This window comes from Xyrauchen texanus, chromosome 32 (genome assembly GCF_025860055.1).
Source record: "Xyrauchen texanus isolate HMW12.3.18 chromosome 32, RBS_HiC_50CHRs, whole genome shotgun sequence".
NCBI classification, from domain to species: Eukaryota; Metazoa; Chordata; class Actinopteri; order Cypriniformes; family Catostomidae; genus Xyrauchen; species Xyrauchen texanus.
This window is the reverse complement of record NC_068307.1, coordinates 22,863,375-22,885,083: the sequence shown is the minus strand read 5'-3', so window position 1 is coordinate 22,885,083 and position 21,709 is coordinate 22,863,375. Positions and strand designations below refer to the sequence as shown.

Below are 21,709 nucleotides of genomic sequence, written 5' to 3'. Positions count from 1 at the left end.
CCCAGTTGACCTGAAGCCCCAAGCGGCTGAGGTGCCGGAGCACCTGGTCTCTGTGTGTGCATAGTAACTCTCGAGAGTGTGCTAGGATGAGCCAGTCGTCGAGGTAGTTGAGAATGCGGATGCCGGCTACTCGTAGCGGGGCAAGGGCCGCCTCTGCGACTTTTGTGAAGACGCGAGGGGACAGAGACAGGCCGAAGGGGAGGACTTTGTACTGAAACGCCTGGCCGTCGAACGCGAACCGTAAGAAGGGTTGGTGTCGTGGCAGAATTGAGACGTGGAAGTACGCGTCCTTCAGGTCCACCGCTGGGAACCAATCTAGATGCTGAACGCCAGCCAGAATATTTCTCTGCGTAAGCATTTTGAACGGGAGTTTTAACAAGGCCCGATTGAAAACTCGCAAGTCCAGGATTGGTCGTAAGCCACCGCCTTTCTTGGGTACAATGAAGTAAGGGCTGTAGAAACCCTTCCTCATTTCGGTTGGAGGGACGGGCTCTACCGCGCCCTTGGCTAAGAGGGTCGCAATTTCCGTGCGCAGGGAACTGGCATGCTCGCCGTGTACTGCGGAAAAGCGGACGCCCCTGAAGGGGGGCGGGAGCCGGGCAAACTGAATTGCGTAACCGAGCCGAATGGTCCGGTGCAGCCTGCGTGATGCGTTGGGAAGCGAAAGCCACGCTTTGCGTGCGCCGCCTGCGGAGTGCTCGACGCTGGGGCTGAGAGCTGGGCCCGGGTTGAGGTGGAGCAGGAGCTGGTTTCCTCGCAGGGGGACGCCCTCGGCGGGCAGACGGGGCAGGGCCCGTAGCGGCAGGTCTGCGGCGGGGCATGATGTGCGAAATGGCCTCCGTCTGCTTCTTCACCGCGGAGAACTGTTGGGCGAAGTCCTCGACGGTGTCACCGAAAAGGCCAAACTGGGAGACAGGTGTGTCCAGGAAGCGGTTTTTGACAGCCACACGCATCTCGACCAGGTTGAGCCAAAGATGGCGTTCCTGGACCACTAGGGTGGCCATCGTCTGTCCGAGTGCCTGCGCTGTGGCCTTCGTCACTCTCAGGGCGAGGTCGGTCGCTGAGCGCAGTTCCTGCAGCACATCAGGATCAGGTCCACCCCCGTGCATGTTTCTGAGAGCTTTGGCCTGGTGGACTTGCAGGAGGGCCATCGCATGCAGGGCGGAGGCAGCGCGTCCAGCCGTAGTGTAGGCCTTCGCGTTAAGTGAGGATTTTGTCCTACAGGGCTTGGATGGGAGTACGGGGCAACCCCGCCAGGAGGTAGGGCTACCGGGGCATAGATGGTGCGCAACTGCCCTATCGACCTGGGGAATCGCGTCGTACCAGTGGCGCTGTCCGCTGTCGAGGGTGGAGCGGGTGGCACCTAGACGAGCGGAGAGCGGGGCTCTCCACATAGACGTCAGCTCGTCATGCACCTCCGGGAAGAAAGGGACCGGGGGGATGCGAGGCCGCGAACAGCGCGCTGCCCCCAGGAACCAATCATCCAACCGAGAAGGCTGTGGGGAGGATGGAGGGTTCCAGTCCAACCCCACGCTCGAGGCAGCCCGGGCAAGCATGTCGGACATCTGAGCGTCGGCCTCAGCCTGGGCCTGCTGGCCCGAAGGCGGCAGTCCAGCGGAGTCCTCGGCATCAGACACCGCACTCTCCGATGCAGCGGCGAGCTCATCTGCTTCGGACTCGGGAGGATAGACAGCCAGGCCATGAGGCGAGCCGCTATCGCCGCGAGCGTGGACGGAGACCAGCGAGCGTGTCGGGGAACGGGAGGTTCGAGGGGGGTTACCCGGCGAAACTGCACCCGCCGCCACCCCCAAATCGCCCCCAGCGCCAACCGCACCGTCCTCAATCCCGTGGGAAGAAGGAGCAATGCGGGGTGCAGCTGGGGTGGCTTGCTTTCTGTTGAAAGCAAGCCGCGACCGCAATGTGGTCATGGTCATGTTCTCGCAGTGAGAACATGAACCATCCACAAATGCCGCCTCGGTGTGATCGCGGCCCAAACACACGAGACAGTGCCTGTGGCCGTCTGAAGCGGAGAGCACTCTACCGCATCCAGGAACGACACAGGGGCGGAAAGGCATCTTGAAAAAGACGCGTCCTTAAAAGGACGTTCAACGCCGCTGTGTTTGCTCTTTTAGAGAAAATTACTCTTTCAGTAAAAACTCTTTTAATACACAGTGTGTGTGTGTATGTGTCTGCGCTGTCGAAGCGCTCAGGGGCAACAATGCACGCCGTGCACTGAGAAGGAGAAAGCCGCTGTTGTGTGCCGTCAAGATCCAACAGCATGCAGATCGTCAGAGGAAAACAGGAACGTTTAAGTGGTGTGTAACTCGCAGCAAACTGCAGACAGACCATCGGCTCCGAAGAAATTTTCTGACTAAACTTCCGTATTTGCCCCGCTTAAATACCCGTATGTCCGGGGGCGGGTATGCAAATACTGACTGCCAACTCCCATTGGCCCTTTTCAATAGGTCAGAGGTGAATATCGGCGCTCAAGAAAGACCCAACGTGGAGAGAGCAACAGAAGGGGAACCAGATTTTCATTAAGGATATCTCTGTATTTTGCTGCATTCAGCTTTCCTTCAACCCCAACCAGTCCCCCAGTACCTGCCACTTATAAACACCCCCACACCATGCTCCACTGCTGGGATGGTATTGCATAGGTGATGCGTGGTGCCTGGTTTCATCCAGACATGACACTTGGAATTGAGGCCAAACAGTGAAATCTTCATTTCATCAGACCAGAGAATCTTGTTTCTCACAGTCTGAGAGTCCTTTAGGTGCTTTTTATGTGTCTTGCACTGTGGAATGGCTTCTGTCTGGCCACTCTGCCATAAAGCCCAGATCGGTGGAGTGTTGCAATGATGGTTGTCCTTCTGCAAGTTTCTCCCATCTCCACACAGGATATCTGGAGCTCAATCAGAGTGACCATCACATTCTTGGTCACCTCTCTTACCAAGGCCCTTCTCCCATGATTTGCTCAGTTCTGCTGGGTGGCCAGCTCTAGGAAGTGTGCTGGTTGTTCCAAACTTCTCCCATTTAAGAATTATGGAGGACACTGTGCTTTTGGGAACCATCAATGCAGGCAAATAGCCTTCCCCAGATCTATGCCTCGACACAATGTCCATGAGCTCTGTAGGCAGTTCCTTTAACCTCATGGCTTGATTTTGCTCTGATATGCATTTGCAGCTGTGAGACCATATTTAGACAGGTGTGTGCCTTTCCAAATCATTTTCAATCAATTGAATTTGCCACTGGTGGACTCCAATCAAATTGTAGAAACATCTCAAAGATGAGTCATAGAAATGGGATGCACCTGAGCTAAATTTCAAGTGTCATAGCAAAGGGTCTAAATACCTATGTCAATGTGATATTTCAGTTATCAAAAATATTTTTTTTGCTTTGTCATTATAGGTTATGGACTGTAGATTGGTGTGAAACATATCTATACTGGCAAAAGTTTGGTATAATGTACAGATTTAGCTCTTATGGAAATAAATTGGTACTTTTATTCACCAAAGTGGCATTCAACTGATCACAATGTATAGTCAGGACATTAATAATATGAAAAATTACTATAAGAAGTTCTGAAAAACATTTTCAAACTGTAGAAGTTCTTACTTCAAAGAGTTATCATAAAAAAAATCCTCCATGTGCAGAAATTACAGCTTTTTAGATCCTTGGCATTCCAGCTGTTAGTTTGTCCAGTGACATTTCTCCCCCACGCTGCCTGTAGCACTTGCCATAGATGTGGCTGTCTTTTCATCTTTGACCTAATATTGACCTTAAGACATTCCAGTTTATTGCATTCTGTGGCAACTCAAAAACAAACACAAAGACAATGTTATGCTTCATTTAACGAACCAAATAGCTTTCAACTGTGTTTGATATAATGGCAAGTGATTTTCTAGTAACAAATTAGCAAATTAGCTTGATAATTCAAGGATAAGGTGTTGGAGTGATGGCTGCTGGAAATGGAGCCTGTCTAGATTTGATCAAAAATGACTTTTTTTTTAAATAGTGATGGTGCTGTTTTTTACATCAGTAATGTTCTTACTATACTTTGTGATCAGTTGAATGCCACTTTGCTGTATTAAAGTACCAATTTCCTTCCGAAACAGCAAAATCTGTACATTATTCCAACCTTTTGGCCGCCAGTGTGTGTGTGTGTGTGTGTGTGTGTGTGAGTGTATGTATATATATATACAGTATATATTGTATAGATAATATATCTATAATTATCATTAAATGTCTACAAATAATGTTTAGGAAGTATATGTGAGCCACACACCATGAAATTGCATATTCTGTATAGATAAAATATTCAACAATATTAATGCTAATTCAATAAAACTGCGCAGCCATTTCCTGTAATTCGCTGTGTTACAGCTAGAATATGATGTAGTGAGTCTGGGTATCTGTGCCATAGTTACTTAGTTCAGGAAAATTGGAGGCATTAGTCTTCTAGTCTTTTCCTCTTCCTGCCACTATCTCTTAGAACAGGCTGGCACTGAATGTTGCTATCCAGAAAACAGGGCATACCCTCTGTAAGCTGTCTCCTATTGGCTGCTTAGTAACTGGGATGCTTGGCAAGTGTGAGGCTCTCTGAGACTAAGGGATTCCTACAAAAGCACAGTCATCTGTCTTCACCACACTGACAATGAGCTGCAGAAACACATCACTTATGTTTTATTTTTAAAAGATGAGAATTCTTAAATAGTTAGTATGTCTTATTTTGTTATAATTTTAAAATAAAATAAAAGTTGTTTGACGAAAGTGAATTGATGAGATGCTCTTTGAAACATTCTCAAATTGTGCTTGAATAACATGGATCATCAGGATGTGCACAAACTTGTGGAGCCCCTGCCAGCTCAAGTACATGATGTAAAACTATGAGGGGCATACAAAATACTAAGAAATTCTAAAATTAATATACATTTTTCAGTTGTTATGCTGATAATATAATTTGTAATGAAAATAAGAAGACTTTTGAACTCCATTGTACAGATAAAGAGAAGTGAAATTGCCTCATCTCTTCTGCTTTCAGATGTAAATTGAATTAGTTAATTGAAACTATTTATATTCATCTTAAAAAATTTCCAAAATTATATTCTAAAAACTGTATAAGATATTCTGAGCCATGTCAGTATTCTACCTTGTAATCTAGTCCTCTAGAGATTGCATGTGCAACACTGGTGCCAAAAGTTACCATAGTGATTGGCTTGGGCATGAAAGAATGAAGTGCTTTGGTGCCAGTGTTAATTCACTTCTCACATGCAGATGGTGTCCACATGCTCAATCAAGATTTTTAATTGGATAAATGTGGAACTTGTCTACAAATTATCTATATACAGGGTTGGGAGGGTTACTTTTTAAATGTATTCCACTACAGATTACAGAATACATGCTGTAAAATGTAATTTAATGTATTCAGTTAGATTACTCAAGGTCAGTAATGTATTCTTAATAAATACTTTGGATTACTTCTTCAGCACTGGTAGATTTTTACACTTGTTTTGACTATAAAAACTCTGCCAGCACAGTAAGACAAAATACACACATTAAAAATACATTCTCTGAAAAACCTAAATATCTTATACGGTGTTGTTTCTAAAACAAGATAAATCAAATTTACCTTGTTTTAAGGATTTTTAGATATTTTTACAGGAAAACAATACAAAAATGATAAAAAATTATGATTAAAATGATTTCCCTAATATCAAAGGTCTTACTAGAAAAAATAAATAATGATCCAACGTGAATTTTCTTGATAAAAAAATATGATCGTGGTAACATGTGCATGTAAAATGGCTAGAAATAGCATTTTAGCTTAGCGTAAAGCTGACAATTTACAAAAGGTTTATTTCTATTTCTTCTGCTCCAAACTTACTTCAAACTAACTTCTCGTATGAATGTAACACATCATAAGAAAGTGTTTCACCGCTGTTCAAATGCACTTTGGATCACATCATTTATATGTATAAATGTTTTACATCTGAAAGGACTAAATATTCAATGAAACAAATGACAATAAAATGCAAAGTAATCTCTTCAGTAATCAAATACTTTTTGAATGTAACTGTATTCTAATTACCAATTATTTAAATTGTAACTGTAGTGGAATACAGTTACTTATATTTTGTATTTTAAACACGTAATCCTGTTACATGTATTTCGTTACTCACCAACCCTGTCTATATGTGCACTCACAATTGATATGGATCATTCTTAAATATATTAAAACACACAAACCACATTGCATGAGTGCCAGGAAGGAACAAATATGAAATCATTCCCTCTCTGTCCACAGAATGCTGAGTGTCTCTCAAAAGCATCTGTCCCTGACATCGATACAGGAAATGCTGGTACTTTGGAGGCCTCTGGAGAGGCAGGGAGCAAAGTAAGACCACCATCCTGATTGCCCCCATTGTTATTCCTCAATTTTAAATATCTGGAGGATTTTTGATTGCCCCCTGGTTAATTTCTGAACCAGTTATGAAGTAGTCTTATAGTTTTCATTTGAACTTCTTGTAACAGGGCTCCCATGTTCAAGGATTTGATTTCCAAGCTTGGAAAAGTTATTGAAATTAAAAACATCTCAAGAAGTCATGGACATTTCTATAGTGAAAATGCTTTGTAGTAAATTTCTATAGTGAAAATGCTCTGAGCTAAAATATTTCATTGGCTAGTAATTGTGAGTGGAATCTCAGTTTAAAATATATATTTATGAAGTAAACAATTCATTGGTCAAATTATGTACTCAAAAGCGTTATGGCTTAAAGAAAATACACCCCTGATTAGTAATAGTGGACTGTAAAATAATTTATGTGTGGATACTATAGTTGTACTGTCTGTGTTGTAGGTAGAGATGGTGTTTTGGTTGCTCTCTATGCTAGCCTCTAGAGATCGGGAGGAAATGTCCAGGACCCTGCTGGCGATGTCAAGCTCACAGGAGAGCTGTATCGCCATGCGCAAGTCTGGTTGCGTCCCGCTGCTTGTGCAAATACTGCATGAGGGGGGCAGCGGAGAGGCAGCTGGGAGAGAAGGCTACAGTCGAGAAGCCTGTTCCAGAGCCAGTGCTGCCCTACACAACATTGTGTACTCGCAATCAGATGAGGGTCAGGCCCGGCATGAGATGAGGATTCTGCACGCGCTAGAGCAGATCCGCTCCCACTGCGAGAATGGCTGGGACTGGATCGAGAACCATTTAGGAACCCTCTCACCTGGTGGTGCCAAGACCACAGGTGAGTCTTGGCTAAGTTCATTATATCTCTGGAATCTCACTAATTGAACCACAGTGCAATTTATTAGTTCCTCCTACACACAAACCTAGAAGGGATGAGGTCTTGTATTAAATTATTGAAATGAGAGGTACCTTTCATGTGTTAACTATTGAATTAATTGGAGTATCAAATTTTAGTCATTACCATAAGGTAATTTAATATTTAACCAATTATTATTTTAATTGATTTTCTACAAAAAAATATGTATGGTGATATATTTACAGTATATACATTTACCGTTATATAAAATTACTCCTACAGTGATGTTAGATTTTACTTAACATTTACATTGATATCCACAGAAATCCCTGAACCAGTGGACCCCCAGATTTGCCAGGCCTTGTGTGCAATAATGAAGTTATCTTTTGAGGAAGACTACCGCAGGGCAATAAATGAACTAGGTAAGTGGATGAAGTGCAGTTTCTCCAAATAAGCTGGAGAGCAATAGAATGTATGCTGTAGTTGTAAATAAACACATTTACATTGAGGTGCAACTCGAAAAGGTTTATTTGTGCATCTTTTAGGGGGGTTACAAGCCATTGCAGAGCTAATTCAGCTGGACCAAGAACTGTATGGCATGCAGAATGAGCCAATCAATATTGCCCTGCGGCGTTACTCTGGAATGGCGATCACTAACCTGACATATGGGGATGTTGTAAATAAGGTAAATTTCTAAATACAGAAAATATAGATTTGGGTAAAGGTAAAAAATAAATGACAAATGTTGACCTTTGATTATAATTGTGGATTCACTTGTTTTCTTGTGATATAAATAGAATGCTCTTTATTTATTTTTCAGGCTACTCTTTGCTCAAAGAAAAGCTGCCTTCAAGCCATTGTTGCACAGCTTGCATCTGATAGTGAGGAGTTGCAACAGGTATATAAGCTAGTTTTCCAAAGAATCAAACATCATATTATTTGTAGCATGCCCCCCGAATAAGGATGAGACTTTTACTGATGGTTTTATGATGTTTAATTCCTTCATGAACCTTAATCCGTTCACTATATTACCAACGTAAGAGCTGAAATGTATACAAAACATGTAACTGATCAGCTAACATTGTTCACATTTACATTTGTGCAAAACGAACATATTAACAGACAAAATGCTCGTATATCAACGGATTTAACAAACCTTTTGCCTCTTCAGAGGGGCTGCAAGTATGCATTTGACATTTAACCATGGCTCCGTGTCGAAGATATTGCCGTATTTGGGATAACAAGCTATCTGTTTTAAAACTGCGCTATCCAGGGCGCGCGTGCTTCCACAAGAAAAACTAAAAGCGTGCAGATTAAGTCATCCATTTCAATACAAAAATTTCAAAATAAAAGACAATCACCTTTTCTGTAACAAAATATACTTATGGTTATTTACACTCCCACCAAATTATGAGAGTTTGTTATATCAGGATAACAACAACGAATAATTTTTCAACATGAAATAAACATTTCTCTTAATTAGTTTATGAACATTCTAATATCAGAATTAGCTTTTGCACAGGACGCTCTACACTAGAAAGCTTATTACTGCGTTGACCTTTGTTATTCAGTCTCTTATCTCCAAAGGAGATTTTCACTCTTCTCACGAGTCCATCCTTGCTGCTAACAGTCTCCAGGATTCTGGCAAGTCTCCATTCACCTCTGGGTGACAGTTCATCAATGTCCAACACAACATCACCTACTCTTAGATTTCTTTTTGGTGAGTGCCAGCGCTGCCTAGCAATAATATTGTGCAGATACTCATGCCTCCACCTGCACCAGAACTGCTCAGTCAAAAACTGCACACGATGCCATCTCTTTGCTCCATAGAGGTCCTCCTTTGGGAAGGCACCAGGTGGGGGCAGTGTTGTGCCGGATTTCATGTGGAGCAGGTGGTTAGGGGTAAGTGGTTCCAGGCTGTCAGGGTTGTTAAGGTTGTCTACAGTCAGTGGGCGACTATTGTCTATGGCCATAGCTTCATAGAATAAAGTCCTTAATGAAGCATCATTAAGTCTACCATGCGCAAGTGACAGAGTAGTATTCAATACACTTCTGACAGTTCTTATCTGGCGTTCCCACACTCCACCTGCGTGACTGGAGTGAGGTGCATTCATCACAAAGTCGCACTGTTTTTGGGACAGATAAGTACTCAGTCTTTGGGTGTCAAGTTCCCTTAGGGCAGTTTTAAACTCATTCTTCACACCAACAAAGTTTGTTCCCTGATCATTGCACCTCTGATAGAAATAAAACACCTTAATGCATTAATGAATGTGTCAGTGGATAAGTCCTCTAATAGCTCAATGTGAATGGCGTGGGAGCAAAAACAATTGAATAAAAGTCCATATCGTTTATGTTGTTTTCGGCCTTCTGTAGTTACAAAAGGGCCAAAACAGTCCATACCGCTGTATGTGAAGGGCGGAGAGGGCTCTAAGTGTTCTGCTGGTAGGTCACTCATTCTCTGACCCTCAGGAGCTTTGCAGAGTCTGTGACAAATGACACACTGACGGATGAAAGAAGCAACGGTTCTGCTGATCCCTGGGATCCAGTAGCCACTGGATCTGATTTCGTTTATTGTGAAGCCTTTTCCTTGGTGTTTCACTTTGTCGTGACAGTGAGCTATTATGAGTTTGGTCACATGATGTTCCTTTGGAATCACAATAGGGTGTTTGAAAGAGTCTTTGATAGATGAAAGTCTCCCTCCGACCTTGATGAGACCGTCTGTGTCCCTGAAAATGTCTAAGTGGAACAGTTTGTTGTGATGTTGGAGCTGGTTGCCTTTGTTTAATAGTTTTATCTCTTTTCCATATGTTTGTTTTTGTACATCCTGAATGATGACATGTACTGCACTTTCTTGTTCACTCACTGTAGCCGGCGCATCTGATTTGACTTTCTTGGCCATTCTTATGAGATGTGCTACAGCTTTGACTGCTTTGGACCATGATGAGAACTTGGACAAAAGTTCTGCAAGTTCTGAACTTCTCTGTAACTTTGGTTAACATTGTCTGTGTTTTTCTGACTTCTGGATCTCCAAGAGATGGTTCCAGCTCTACACTTTGTGTTGTGGGCAGGTCCCTCTCCCAGAGAAAGGAGGGTCCAGTGAACCAGTTGGATGAGAGAAGCTCAGTGACCGATTTACCCCTAGATGCACTCAGCTGGGTTATCTTCTGATGGCACATAAAACCATTGCTGAGGGTTTGTACTTTGGCAAATCTTTTGTACTCTATTCGCTACAAAAGTATGGAAACGACGTGCCTCATTGTTTTACGTAGCCCAAAACTACCTTTGAATCAGTCCAGAAATACTCTTTGACTTGAGCGTAGCAGAGTTCATCTCTCAACATGTTACTAACTGAGACTGAAACTACAGCTGCAGTTAGCTCGAGCCTAGGGATTGTAGTCAGCTTGGTAGGAGAAACACGGGCTTTGGCTATTACCAATGAACAGTGAATCTCCTCTTTAACGTTTTTGGCTCTTAAATAGGTGCATTGTCCATAACCACTCGTGCTCGCATCTGAAAAGTGGTGCAACTCTATTTCTTTAAGCTCTCCATAACTAGCAGGAAAGTAACAGCGAGTTATGTTTACCTTGTCTAAGTTGGCAAAGTCACGTTGCCAGCTCTCCCACCTTGGCCTCAGTGCTTCTGGTAGGGAGTCGTCCCAGTTGATACCTTAGTGACACATTTCCTGCAGGATCCTTTTTCCGTGAAGCACATATGGCGCCAGGAAGCCAAGGGGGTCGTAGATGGATGCAACAGTAGATAGATGCCTCGACATGTTCCTGGTTGGTCTTTTAAAGTGTTGTCAAATCTGAAACAGTCCCTTTCAACGTTCCATTGGATGCCTAAGGCCCTTTCTTGAGGCATGTCTTTGAATGTTAAGTCTTTTGTTTTTGTCTCTACTGCACATTCAGATGGTGGCATGCTTTGTAGAACAGCAAGGCTATTTGAGATAAATTTGTGTAGATGGAGCCCTCCTTTCTTGCATATCTCTGTGGCCTCTTGTGCAAGCTGTATTGCCTTTTCAACTGTGTCTGTGCTTGTGACTCCATCGTCCACATAAAAGTCCTTTTCCATGAACTCAGATCCTACAGGGTGTGTGTGATAATGTTCTTTAGCTAAATACTTTAGTCCATAATTTGCACACCCTGGGGATGATGTTGCACCGAAAAGATGTACCTTCAATCTGTATACCCGTGGCTGTGTCTCTGTGTTGCCGTTTTTCCACCACAGAAAACTCAGGTAATCTCTGTCGCACTGCTGGACGTGAAACTGGTGGAACATCTTCTCTATATCGCACATTAGAGCAATAGGATGTTGTCTGAACCGTAGGAGGATGCCTGTTAAATTGTTAATCAGGTCTGGCCCTTGGAGAAGATGATCATTTAGACTTGTACCATTGTGTTTGGCTGAACAATCGAACACAACACGAAGTTTAGTGGGCTTTTTGGGGTGATAAATCCCGTGATGGGGAATGTACCAATGTTCACCTTGTTTTCCTTCATTGTGTACTTCTTCGACATCACTCCTTTCAATAATGTCTTTCATGTAAGTTATATAGTCTCTTTTGTACTTTTCATCTTTGTTGAACTTTCGCTTTAAGTGTTCGAGTCTGATTTCAGCAAGCTTTCTGTTGTTGGGTAAGTGTGGCCTTTGTCTGAATGGCAGAGGCATCTCACAGTGTCCTTGTTCGTTTTTCCTTATTCCCTCCTTGAGCTTGTCCAAAAAGATGAGATCCTCTTGTGAGACTGTTTTGTCGCTTGCCTTTGTGTCCTTAAAATCTGACTCTAGCACATTAATCACGTCCATGGGAGTTACAGGGGGTAATTCCTTTATTGTGATTCTATGACACAAACTTGGCTGAGTTTCATTGAGCACTGGTGTGGAGCCTCCAACGATACTCCAACCTAGGTCTGTGCGGATGGCATATGGCTCCTCACCTTCTCCTAGTAGAACTTGTCTTGGAGCTAAAGTTCTGGGACAGTTAAATCCAATAAGGAGTCCAACATCACAACTCAAAAGAGGTGGTATCTTATCAGCAATTTCTGTCAGGTGGGGCCATTGTTTTGCTGTGTCACTAGTGGGTATGTTGTCATAGTTAACTGGAATAAATTCTTTGGTATATGAGGGGGGTAGGTCGATGCGAATGTCTGAGTCATAACCTCTCACACACAGTCCAGATACTCTGTGACTCTTAACAATAGAGTGAACACCCAGCATGGTAGTTAGCTTTAACTTTACAGGATGAATGTCCGCTCGTAGCTGGTTGCTTAATTCTTCACAGACAAATGTGCTGTCACTTTGTGTGTCTAATTCCTCTTTAGATGGGCTTTGAACTGTAGACACCCATACAGGAACGATCATGGATGTGCTAGTTGACTTACCCACCTTAGTAATGTTGAGAGCTGTGACTGCCGCGGTTTCATTTGGAGTACTTGGAGCGGTGTTGTCAGAGCTTCGAGACCTTTCATATGCCTTGTGATTGTCATTGTGCAGACAAGTGGGATGCCTACCTTTGCAAATGTCACAAGTGTGGCGATTGTAACAATCTTTGGCGTTATGGCCCACCTTTAAGCATCCATAGCACAGTTTGTTGTCCTTAACATATGTGCGCTTCTCTTCTAAGGGCTGATCTGAAAAGTTAGGGCACTTTGACAACTGGTGTTTTTCATCTTTGCAAAACATGCAGGTTACCTTTAAATTTGTGTTGCTTTTCCTTGCCTTGTTGTTTTGTACCGTGGTTTGCGTTGTGAAGACTTGTGTGGATCTGTTTAGTTTAAAGTCCTTTATGGTCCTTTTCTTTTGAGCAAGTGAAGTTTATCAGCAGGTGAGATGCCTTTGCAGTCCACAAGTGAAGAGAATGAAGCCTTCCATTCAATGTAGTTAATTAGATCTCCACTGAACACTGTGGGCATTGGCACTGGGATTCTGTTTATGGCTATACTGTTTTGAATTGCTTGGGCCAACTGGGAAATGTCCGTGGGAGGTGCTTGAGTGACAATTTGAGGGTTTGGATTGTTCACGGTGTGATTTGACGTATGGATAGACACATTGTTTTGTGGCATTAATAGAGGTATGCCACTAGAGGAAGCTTGTGCTCCATGAACAGATTGGTGGTCAACAGTGAAAGGCATATTGTTCGGTTGTATTTGCTGATTGTCCATATCCATGTTCATTTCTCTGTGGTAGATCTCAAGTTTTGCGCGAGCAGCTTGCATTTCCTTTTCTGCCTTTAAACGCTCAAGTTCAGATTCTATATCTTTCAATTTTTCCTTTTGTTTAATTTCCTCCTGCAGAATTTTATATTCTGCTTCCTTTGCAGCCAACTCCACAGCTGCATCAATCCTTTTGGCTGCGATGCTTGAAGTAGACTGCTTACTGACACTAGACTGAGAGGCGGTACCGTAGATGGAGCGGGCGTACTGGTGTGACAGTAACTGATGAAGGCGTTGCCTTTCCCTATCTTCTTCAAAATCACCGTCTATTGCTGTTATACGTTCATTAAGTATTTTCATGTCCTTAGTTACTGCCTCACAAGAGTCCATTTTGCGTCTTGTGTCAGGGGATGCTCCCTTATTTCACTGTACACCTTCATCATGTTGTACAAACCCTTTTCAATATCATCGGCCAATGCACACAACTTGTGCTCTGATAAGTCAGTCTTTAGGCTTTCTCTGGATGTTCTGATTACCCCTTTCCATTGTTCATAGAGACTTAACAGTTTTTTATCCTTTTTAATCAGTTCGTCTTTTTGGTAGGCTAGCATTTTCTCCGTTAGTACAATAGGCCGCTCTGAACGCCTGGGTAATGATAACTTGGTCGCAGCATCCATTTTATGGAGTTCCGCTAATTGTTTTTCCTTGCGTTCAATATCGTCCTTTATCTCCTGCCTTGACATGCTCTCTGTATCTCCTTGATGTAATAAAGCTCTCGTTTCATTGATTTCGGTTTGTAGCTTACGTGTTTGCTCTTCGATGCCGTCCATTTTCCGTGTTGTTGTAGCTCGCTGCCTATGATGTTGCTGTTGTCCTTGGCGTTCACGGGCCGCTCGATGTAGTACACTGAGGTGAAGCTCTTACTGTAGCATGCCCCCCAAATAAGGATGAGACTTTTACTGATGGTTTTATGATGTTTAATTCCTTCATGAACCTTAATCCGTTCACCATATTACCAATGTAAGAGCTGAAATGTATACAAAACATGTAACTGATCAGCTAACATTGTTCACATTTACATTTGTGCAAAACGAACATATTAACAGACAAAATGCTCGTATATCAATGAATTTAACAAACCTTTTGCCTCTTCAGAGGGGCTGCAAGTATGCATTTGACATTTAACCACGGCTCCGTGTCGAAGTTATTGCCGTATTTGGGATAACAAGCTATCCGTTATAAAACTGTGCTATCCAGGGCGCGCGCGCTTCCACAAGAAAAACTAAAAGCGTGCAGCTTAAGACCGGAAGTCATCCATTTCAATACAAAAATTTCAAAATCAAAGACAATCACCTTTTCTGTAACAAAATATACTTATAGTTATTTACATTATTGCTTTAAGAACTTTTGAAGACAAATAAATGTGCTTATCTCATGTGTAATAATTTGGACCAATATATATCCCTGATTTGTCTTTGCCTTTAGGTGGTGTCAAGTATACTGAGAAATTTGTCATGGCGTGCTGATATCAACAGCAAGAGGGCTCTGAGAGATGTTGGCAGTGTGTCAGCACTTATGAGCTGTGGACTGCAGGCTACAAAGGTACAATCAAGATTTCCATGATATTAAGCAGTTTACTTTTAGTTGAAGTTAAGTTATTTACCCAATAAGTTGGTTACATTATCCACTAATACCATTAATTAAGTAATTGGAATTAATTTAGCCAGGTCTTCCCTACAGGAATCGACCTTAAAGAGTGTGTTAAGTGCACTATGGAATTTGTCAGCACACAGCACTGAGAATAAGGTGGCAATTTGCTCTGTCGATGGTGCTCTTGGCTTTTTGGTTAGCACTTTGACTTACCGATGTCAAACCAACTCACTGGCAATTATTGAGAGTGGTGGAGGCATCCTGCGTAATGTGTCCAGCCTCATTGCTACCCGAGATGATTACAGGTATCAAGTGCATTCACATTCACAAATCAAATGCAGAAAATATATTTTTCATAGTACCAATGACATCACTTATATTATTCCTGTTTTCTTAACTCAGGCAAATCCTCAGGGATCATAACTGCCTACACACTCTGCTGCAGCACTTGCGATCTCACAGTCTGACCATTGTGAGTAATGCATGTGGAACCCTCTGGAACCTGTCTGCACGGAATCCAAAAGACCAGGAATTACTGTGGGATCTGGGAGCTGTGAGCATGCTGCGCAATCTGATCCACTCAAAGCACAAAATGATAGCCATGGGAAGTGCTGCAGCTCTGCGAAACCTCCTCACAAATCGTCCCCTCAAATATAAAGATACTGCTGTTATATCCCCAGGATCATGTATGCCGTCACTCTACATGAGGAAGCAGAAAGCATTAGAGGCTGAGTTAGATGCAAAGCACCTGGCAGAAACATTTGATTCAATTGAGAAGCAAAGTTTCAAACATCAGAGTGTCAACAAACCACTTAGGCACATTGAGAGCCTAGCAAAGGACTATGCCTCAGATTCTGGTTGTTTTGATGATGATGAGGCCCCTAATGTGTCAAGCAGCTTGGACACAGGGACCTTCTCCATGCTTTCTATGTTCTTGAACAATTCTAACTTCCTTAATACTCAGCTTCGAAAGCGAGAGGGGGAGCCTGAACAAGACATTGAACCCCTGCAGACTGAAAATAAAAGGACACAACCCCCTGATGATGAAGTGACTGTAGCGGCTGAGAAATTAGCCAAGAAGATCACCAACACGGTGGCTAAAATTGATAAACTAGTGGAAGACATTACGATGAATACATCATCAGAGGACAGCTTCAGCCTCAGTTCAGAAGATCATAATGTAGATTGGAATTATGGGCCAGATGAGCTTCATGAAGCTAGAGCCATATCATGCTCCCCTTGCTATCTTTCTGATACCAGCTCTTTTTCACCAAAAGAATATCTCAGCAGAGCACATGCTTTCTTGCATCTTAAAACACCCAACTCAAGTTTATCCAATGACAGCCTTAACAGTGGCAGCACCAGTGATGGCTATTGTGGCAGTCAGGACCAGATTCATACTTTTTCAAGGCCAACAGAACAAATACGCCCAAATAAACTTGACCTTAAGGTAGCTCATGAGGAAACACTGAACAATGTTGTGCATATTTCAAGAGTCTTGTGTCAAAATGAGATCCCTGAGAGAGATTCTGAGACAAAAAAATATGCTACTTTGGCTGATTCAGGTTCCACGGATACAGAGAAGAGCCAAGAACCTCTTATAGGAACACCAGCAACTGTATCAACCAAGGTGTCCTCTGATGCTAGTATACCAACTGTCAAGCTCTCTCCCTCATATCAGCATGTTCCACTCATACAGAATATTACCAAATTTGGTGTCGCAAAAACTACAATTAATGCTCAGGCAGCACAAGCAATGCGCAGGCAGGCATGGGTTCCAACTGTTATGACTGGTGGAAGTATATGCAAATTTTCACCATTATGCTCAGCAAGAAGCCCAACAATAGGACAGCTGGAGACACCTCAGAAGTATTCTGTAGAGAACACTCCAATCTGCTTCTCTCGCTGCAGTTCTCTGTCTTCTTTGTCCTCGGGGGATGGAGCCCTTGATGGGCAGAGTCAAACTGAAAATGAGCTAGAGAGTGACTCCTCATTAGAAATCATAGAGGTGGAAGATGTTAATGTTGACAGAAAAGAGGATGAGGATGAGACACTAGATGACTTGAGTGACAGCCAGTTATTAGTAACTGATCAGAAAATCTGTCCAACCAATAGCAGCAGCTCTGATCCAACGGAGATCCCTGGAACACTTAAAAAATGAGAAGAGGTTCTATAGAGGAGTATCTCCAGTAATTCTTGAGGACCGGACACCATCCAGCTCTTCAGAAAACTACATTCATGAAACACCACTTGTAATGAGCCGCTGTAGTTCGGTGAGCTCACTTGGAAGCTTTGAATCCCCTTCAATTGCCAGTTCAATTCAGAGTGATCCATGCAGTGAAATGATAAGTGGAACTGTTAGCCCCAGTGACCTACCAGACAGCCCAGGGCAAACCATGCCTCCAAGTCGCAGCAAAACTCCATGCTACGCAGAATCATGTGGGCCTGAGACACAAGCTCTAAACGGAAGCCAGTGGGAAAACAGCTTGCGCAAGTTTATGGAAATTGCAGACTTCAAGGAAAGGTTTAATGTACCTTCAGATTTGGACACAATGATCTATTTCACTGTGGAAAAACCAATTGAGAATTTCTCATGTGCCTCTAGTCTGAGTGCCCTCCCTCTGCATGAGCACTATGTCCAGAAAGATGTGGAGCTTAAACTTACTCCTTTGTTAAACCAACAAGACAATGATCCAGAGGATTCTGGAAAAGATGAAGATATGGATGACCAAGACCAATACAGTGAAGGCAACTCTGATGATGACACTGAAATTCTCAAAGAGTGCATTAATTCTGCCATGCCTAATAGGTTTAAAAAGGTAAGGCCCACTGTGATACCCACCCTATCAAACCAAGTTCTAAACATGCAAGCTCGGAAATCTGTACCAGTGTATATGGTGCTGCAGAATAAAAACAGTCCAATGTGTACTGGACAAAAGCTTGTAATGTCTGCTAAAGAAATCTATCATGATGATTCCTCCTACACTGACTCTGCTGAAGGTACCCCTATCAATTTCTCAAGCACCACTTCCTTAAGTGATGAAACTCTACAATATCCAGTGAAGGCTAAAGGAGTAAAAGATTGGAGGTTAAGAAACAAAGAAACACAGGAGCTTGTTGATATCGAGGCAAAAAGAATTGAAGACCTACGCATGTTCTCTCGCTTCCACAAACCAACAAAAATGACATGTCAGTCTCACATAGTCACAAACCAGTTGAACAAAACAATCAGACATATAGTGCCCAGTCAAAGATTACTTATACAGAATAAGGAGATGGCAGCAAAAATGACCCGGCAAAGGATTCAAAGCCAGTCTCCAGTTCAAAAAACTCAAAAGGAAGGACATAATCTGTCAAAAAGCATGCCACAGTTAGATATTCCCATAAGAAAAAAAAGCACAGATGTATACCAAAATCAAAAATCCTCCTCTCTGAGTTATGCAGAGGAAAACACTGTAGCCTTTCCATCCAGGCATCACCCAACACCTATAGAAGTATCAGTTTGTCATAATAAAATGGACAAACACTGTGGACCGATGAATAGGACTGGACGTAAACAAATACGTAATGCTAATTTACAAGATCAAGTCAATAGATACCAGTCGCGCCAAAAAGGCTTTCACAGAATTAAGCAAAATCTAATTTTAGAAGAAGCACCTCCATGTTACTCTTTGAGTTCCTCTCTTAGCTCTTTGAGTGATGCAGATTTTGAGGAGCATCATGAAAAAACTAAGCATACGTGGACGAGGAACAGACATAATATAACATCCCACCCTGGTCAGTGCCCTCCAAAATCAAAGCAAGACCTCAATCAGTTTGAAGAGAACAGTTCGCCAAGCTCAGTCAGCATGGATTCAGAAGATGATCTTTTGCTAAAATGCATAACATCTGCTATGCCCCAACATAAGAAAAAGCAGGCTGCCAGAAAAAGCAAAGCAGAGAAAAAGCACAAACAGAAAGAAACAGAGGAATGGTGTCCTGAAAATGATCTAGACAGTGATGAAATGGTATCAGACAAAGACTCTGACCTCAATAGTGTTGAATGGAGAGCAATACAAGAAGGAGCAAATACAATCATTACAAAGTTACAAGCTTCAAAGTCTCAGGAACCATCATCAGAGTCCGAATCAGTTATGTCCTTTATGTCTGGATCAAGCTTTACTCCAAAAGAGAAGAAGGTATTCAAAGATGACAAAAAGCCTAATAAGCCACTTGATTTTGCACCTCGTAAGCCAGTTCCAAACTTGCCTATGGTCTTCAGGGGTAGAACAGTAATATACACACCCAAGAAGGAGACAAATCTCTCTCAAAGACCACCACCCAAAAAAGTGATACAGAAAGCAGATGCCCCAAAAAATCCAAATCTAGCTCAACACAGGTCAAGGAGCCTTCACAGACTGGGCCATCCAATTGACTCTGCTCAGTTGTCATTGCCCAAAAGAAGCTCAACACCTCCTGCCCGGATACCAAAGAGTTCATCATCGGGATCATCTCAAAGTTCAACTCCTTCCAGGCATCCTCAGAAAAAAGTATCATCCCCAACACAAACCATTAAACAAGGTCAGGCGAAAGTGGCATCAGCACCAAGCAGTCCAGCAGACAAAAGGGGAAGCACTCCAAACCCCAATCAAAACTCAAAATCTCCAATAGACAAGAAAACTCAGAAATCCCCTGTCAGAATACCTTTCATGCAGAATCCTTCAAAACAAAAAAGAGCAATGTCACCTTTAGTAACCAGTCAGCCCTCTAGCATCAGCAGACATAATACCCAGATGTCAGAGAGAAGAATCCTACCAGCAAATCGATTTGATTTGGTTCGCATGACATCTACTCATTTAAGTAGTGGCGAATCAAACCGAAATGGTTTTCTGAGACAACTGACATTTATCAAAGAATCTTCAAAAGTTCCAAGACATAATGCTTTTTGTTCACGTTCTGTTCCTACATCGCAGCACACCTCACCCCGAAGAACAGGCCCAGGGGCCCCAGCAGTTTTTTTATGTTCCTCTCGTTGTCAAGAGCTGAAGGAAGCAGTTCAAAGTCCAAGAAGAATACCTGTGACTCAAGGACAAATACAAGTACAGGAACAAGGGGTTCTTAGACAGGGCATGGCTCTGACAAGAGCTACCTCCATTGACAGGGATGTCACTGTGAAACGTCCGGCTAGACGAACAAACTCAGAAAGTCCTTGCAGGGCATCACAGAGGAATACACCTGTGCCAAAGCAAAGAGAAAAGAGGGATGATACCTTCAAAAGATACTCTTCCTCACCAAGTATAAATATCTTAAGTCGAGGCACCAGCCGCTCCTCTCTTCGTTCTTCATCTTCTGACTCAAGTGGACAAGCGAAAAGTGAAAGAAACATAAATCAGAGGCATCAGAGAGCTGGATCACGAAACACTGATAAAGTGACCTGGAGAAGGATTCGCGATGAGGACGTTCCCCAGATATTAAAGAGCACCCTTCCACCCAGTGCACTGCCTCTGCTACCGTCACCTGAGGGCGTCAAACAGATGCCACCACAACTACCAGGAAAACTGCTAACTATTACTCTTGCATCACGCAAAACAAGTGATGCAACTGTTCAAACTGAGGACTTCTCAGCCAACAAAACAAACTCAAGCACCTCACCCACAATTGAAAATGGTCTTATGATTTCAGAGGAGGTCCAAAACATGGCCCTTCCCAGAAAAATAAACATGGCCTTTGGAAATAACCTACAAGATGGGGATTCAGATGGATCCCTCAAAAACTACAGCACAGCATCGACCTCCACCTCTCAGCCAGTGGAAAGTACCCACAGTGGTGGTGTTGGCCATTTCCGCCAGAGTTCTCCTAGTAAAGCGGTCCGAGTTACTCCCTTCAACTACATCCCCAGCCCCATGGTCTGCTGTTCTCCAAAGACACAGGGTCAAGCACCGACAATGTTTGAGAAGTCCGGTGAAAAACATGAAGCATAAAACCTGTGACATGTCCACATTTCCAGGCTTGATTATGTACTATGCTTCTGATGCTGTAAAAACTCAGGTGGTAATGGACATGATTCTCTTTACCTCGATATTAAATCAGTCTTGTGCTTGCCAATTCATCAGAAGTTTTACTTATCTGAAAACAAAAAAAATGTGGATGTTGACAATTACCTATGTACAATACTATCACTGGATTCACAACATGGAACTATTTACACATAAGTGAGGGTACACCATTTTTTTATTTTTTTTTATATTTTGTAAAGTTATAGTAATCATTGCTTGTGCTATTTCGATAAATAATCACACGGGAGAAAGACTGTCCCGGTGTGAGTTATCCATCGTTAAAAATAATTCACCACATTATGCAAACCATTCTCTGAAAAGCAATTGTGACAACTACTTTAAAAAGCTATGTGCCACCTACAAACCGGAAAAGACTGTTGTTCTCTCACAAGAAAACCATGTTTGTGCATGCCTTTATGCCACACTGACAGGTTAGAACAGCCTATTGCCTTTACTTATTATTATTGCAGGTAAACAGTTACAGTAGGTAAATTCTGCACAAAATGTATACGTAATCATCATGGAAATATAGTGATACTGTTGTAAATACTGCTTTAAAACTGTAGTATAATGCTTCCCACAAGGCCAAATGTAATCCTGCCATTGCTACGAAAAGCAT

The 21,709-nt window shown here is 42.7% G+C and overlaps 1 protein-coding gene across 1 annotated transcript in view; it reads left to right on the top strand.

Annotated features, from left to right (window-relative positions):
• Positions 1–21,037, top strand: part of apc2 (APC regulator of WNT signaling pathway 2) — a 41,226-nt gene extending 20,189 nt beyond the window's left edge. The window contains 9 exon segments of the mRNA XM_052101480.1: positions 6,305–6,394; positions 6,857–7,238; positions 7,580–7,678; positions 7,802–7,941; positions 8,077–8,154; positions 14,891–15,007; positions 15,146–15,360; positions 15,458–17,213; positions 17,215–21,037. Coding sequence (XP_051957440.1) covers positions 6,305–6,394; positions 6,857–7,238; positions 7,580–7,678; positions 7,802–7,941; positions 8,077–8,154; positions 14,891–15,007; positions 15,146–15,360; positions 15,458–17,213; positions 17,215–21,015 — 6,678 coding nt within the window. The 3' untranslated portion in view covers positions 21,016–21,037.
• The last annotated feature ends 672 nt before the right edge of the window (positions 21,038–21,709 follow it).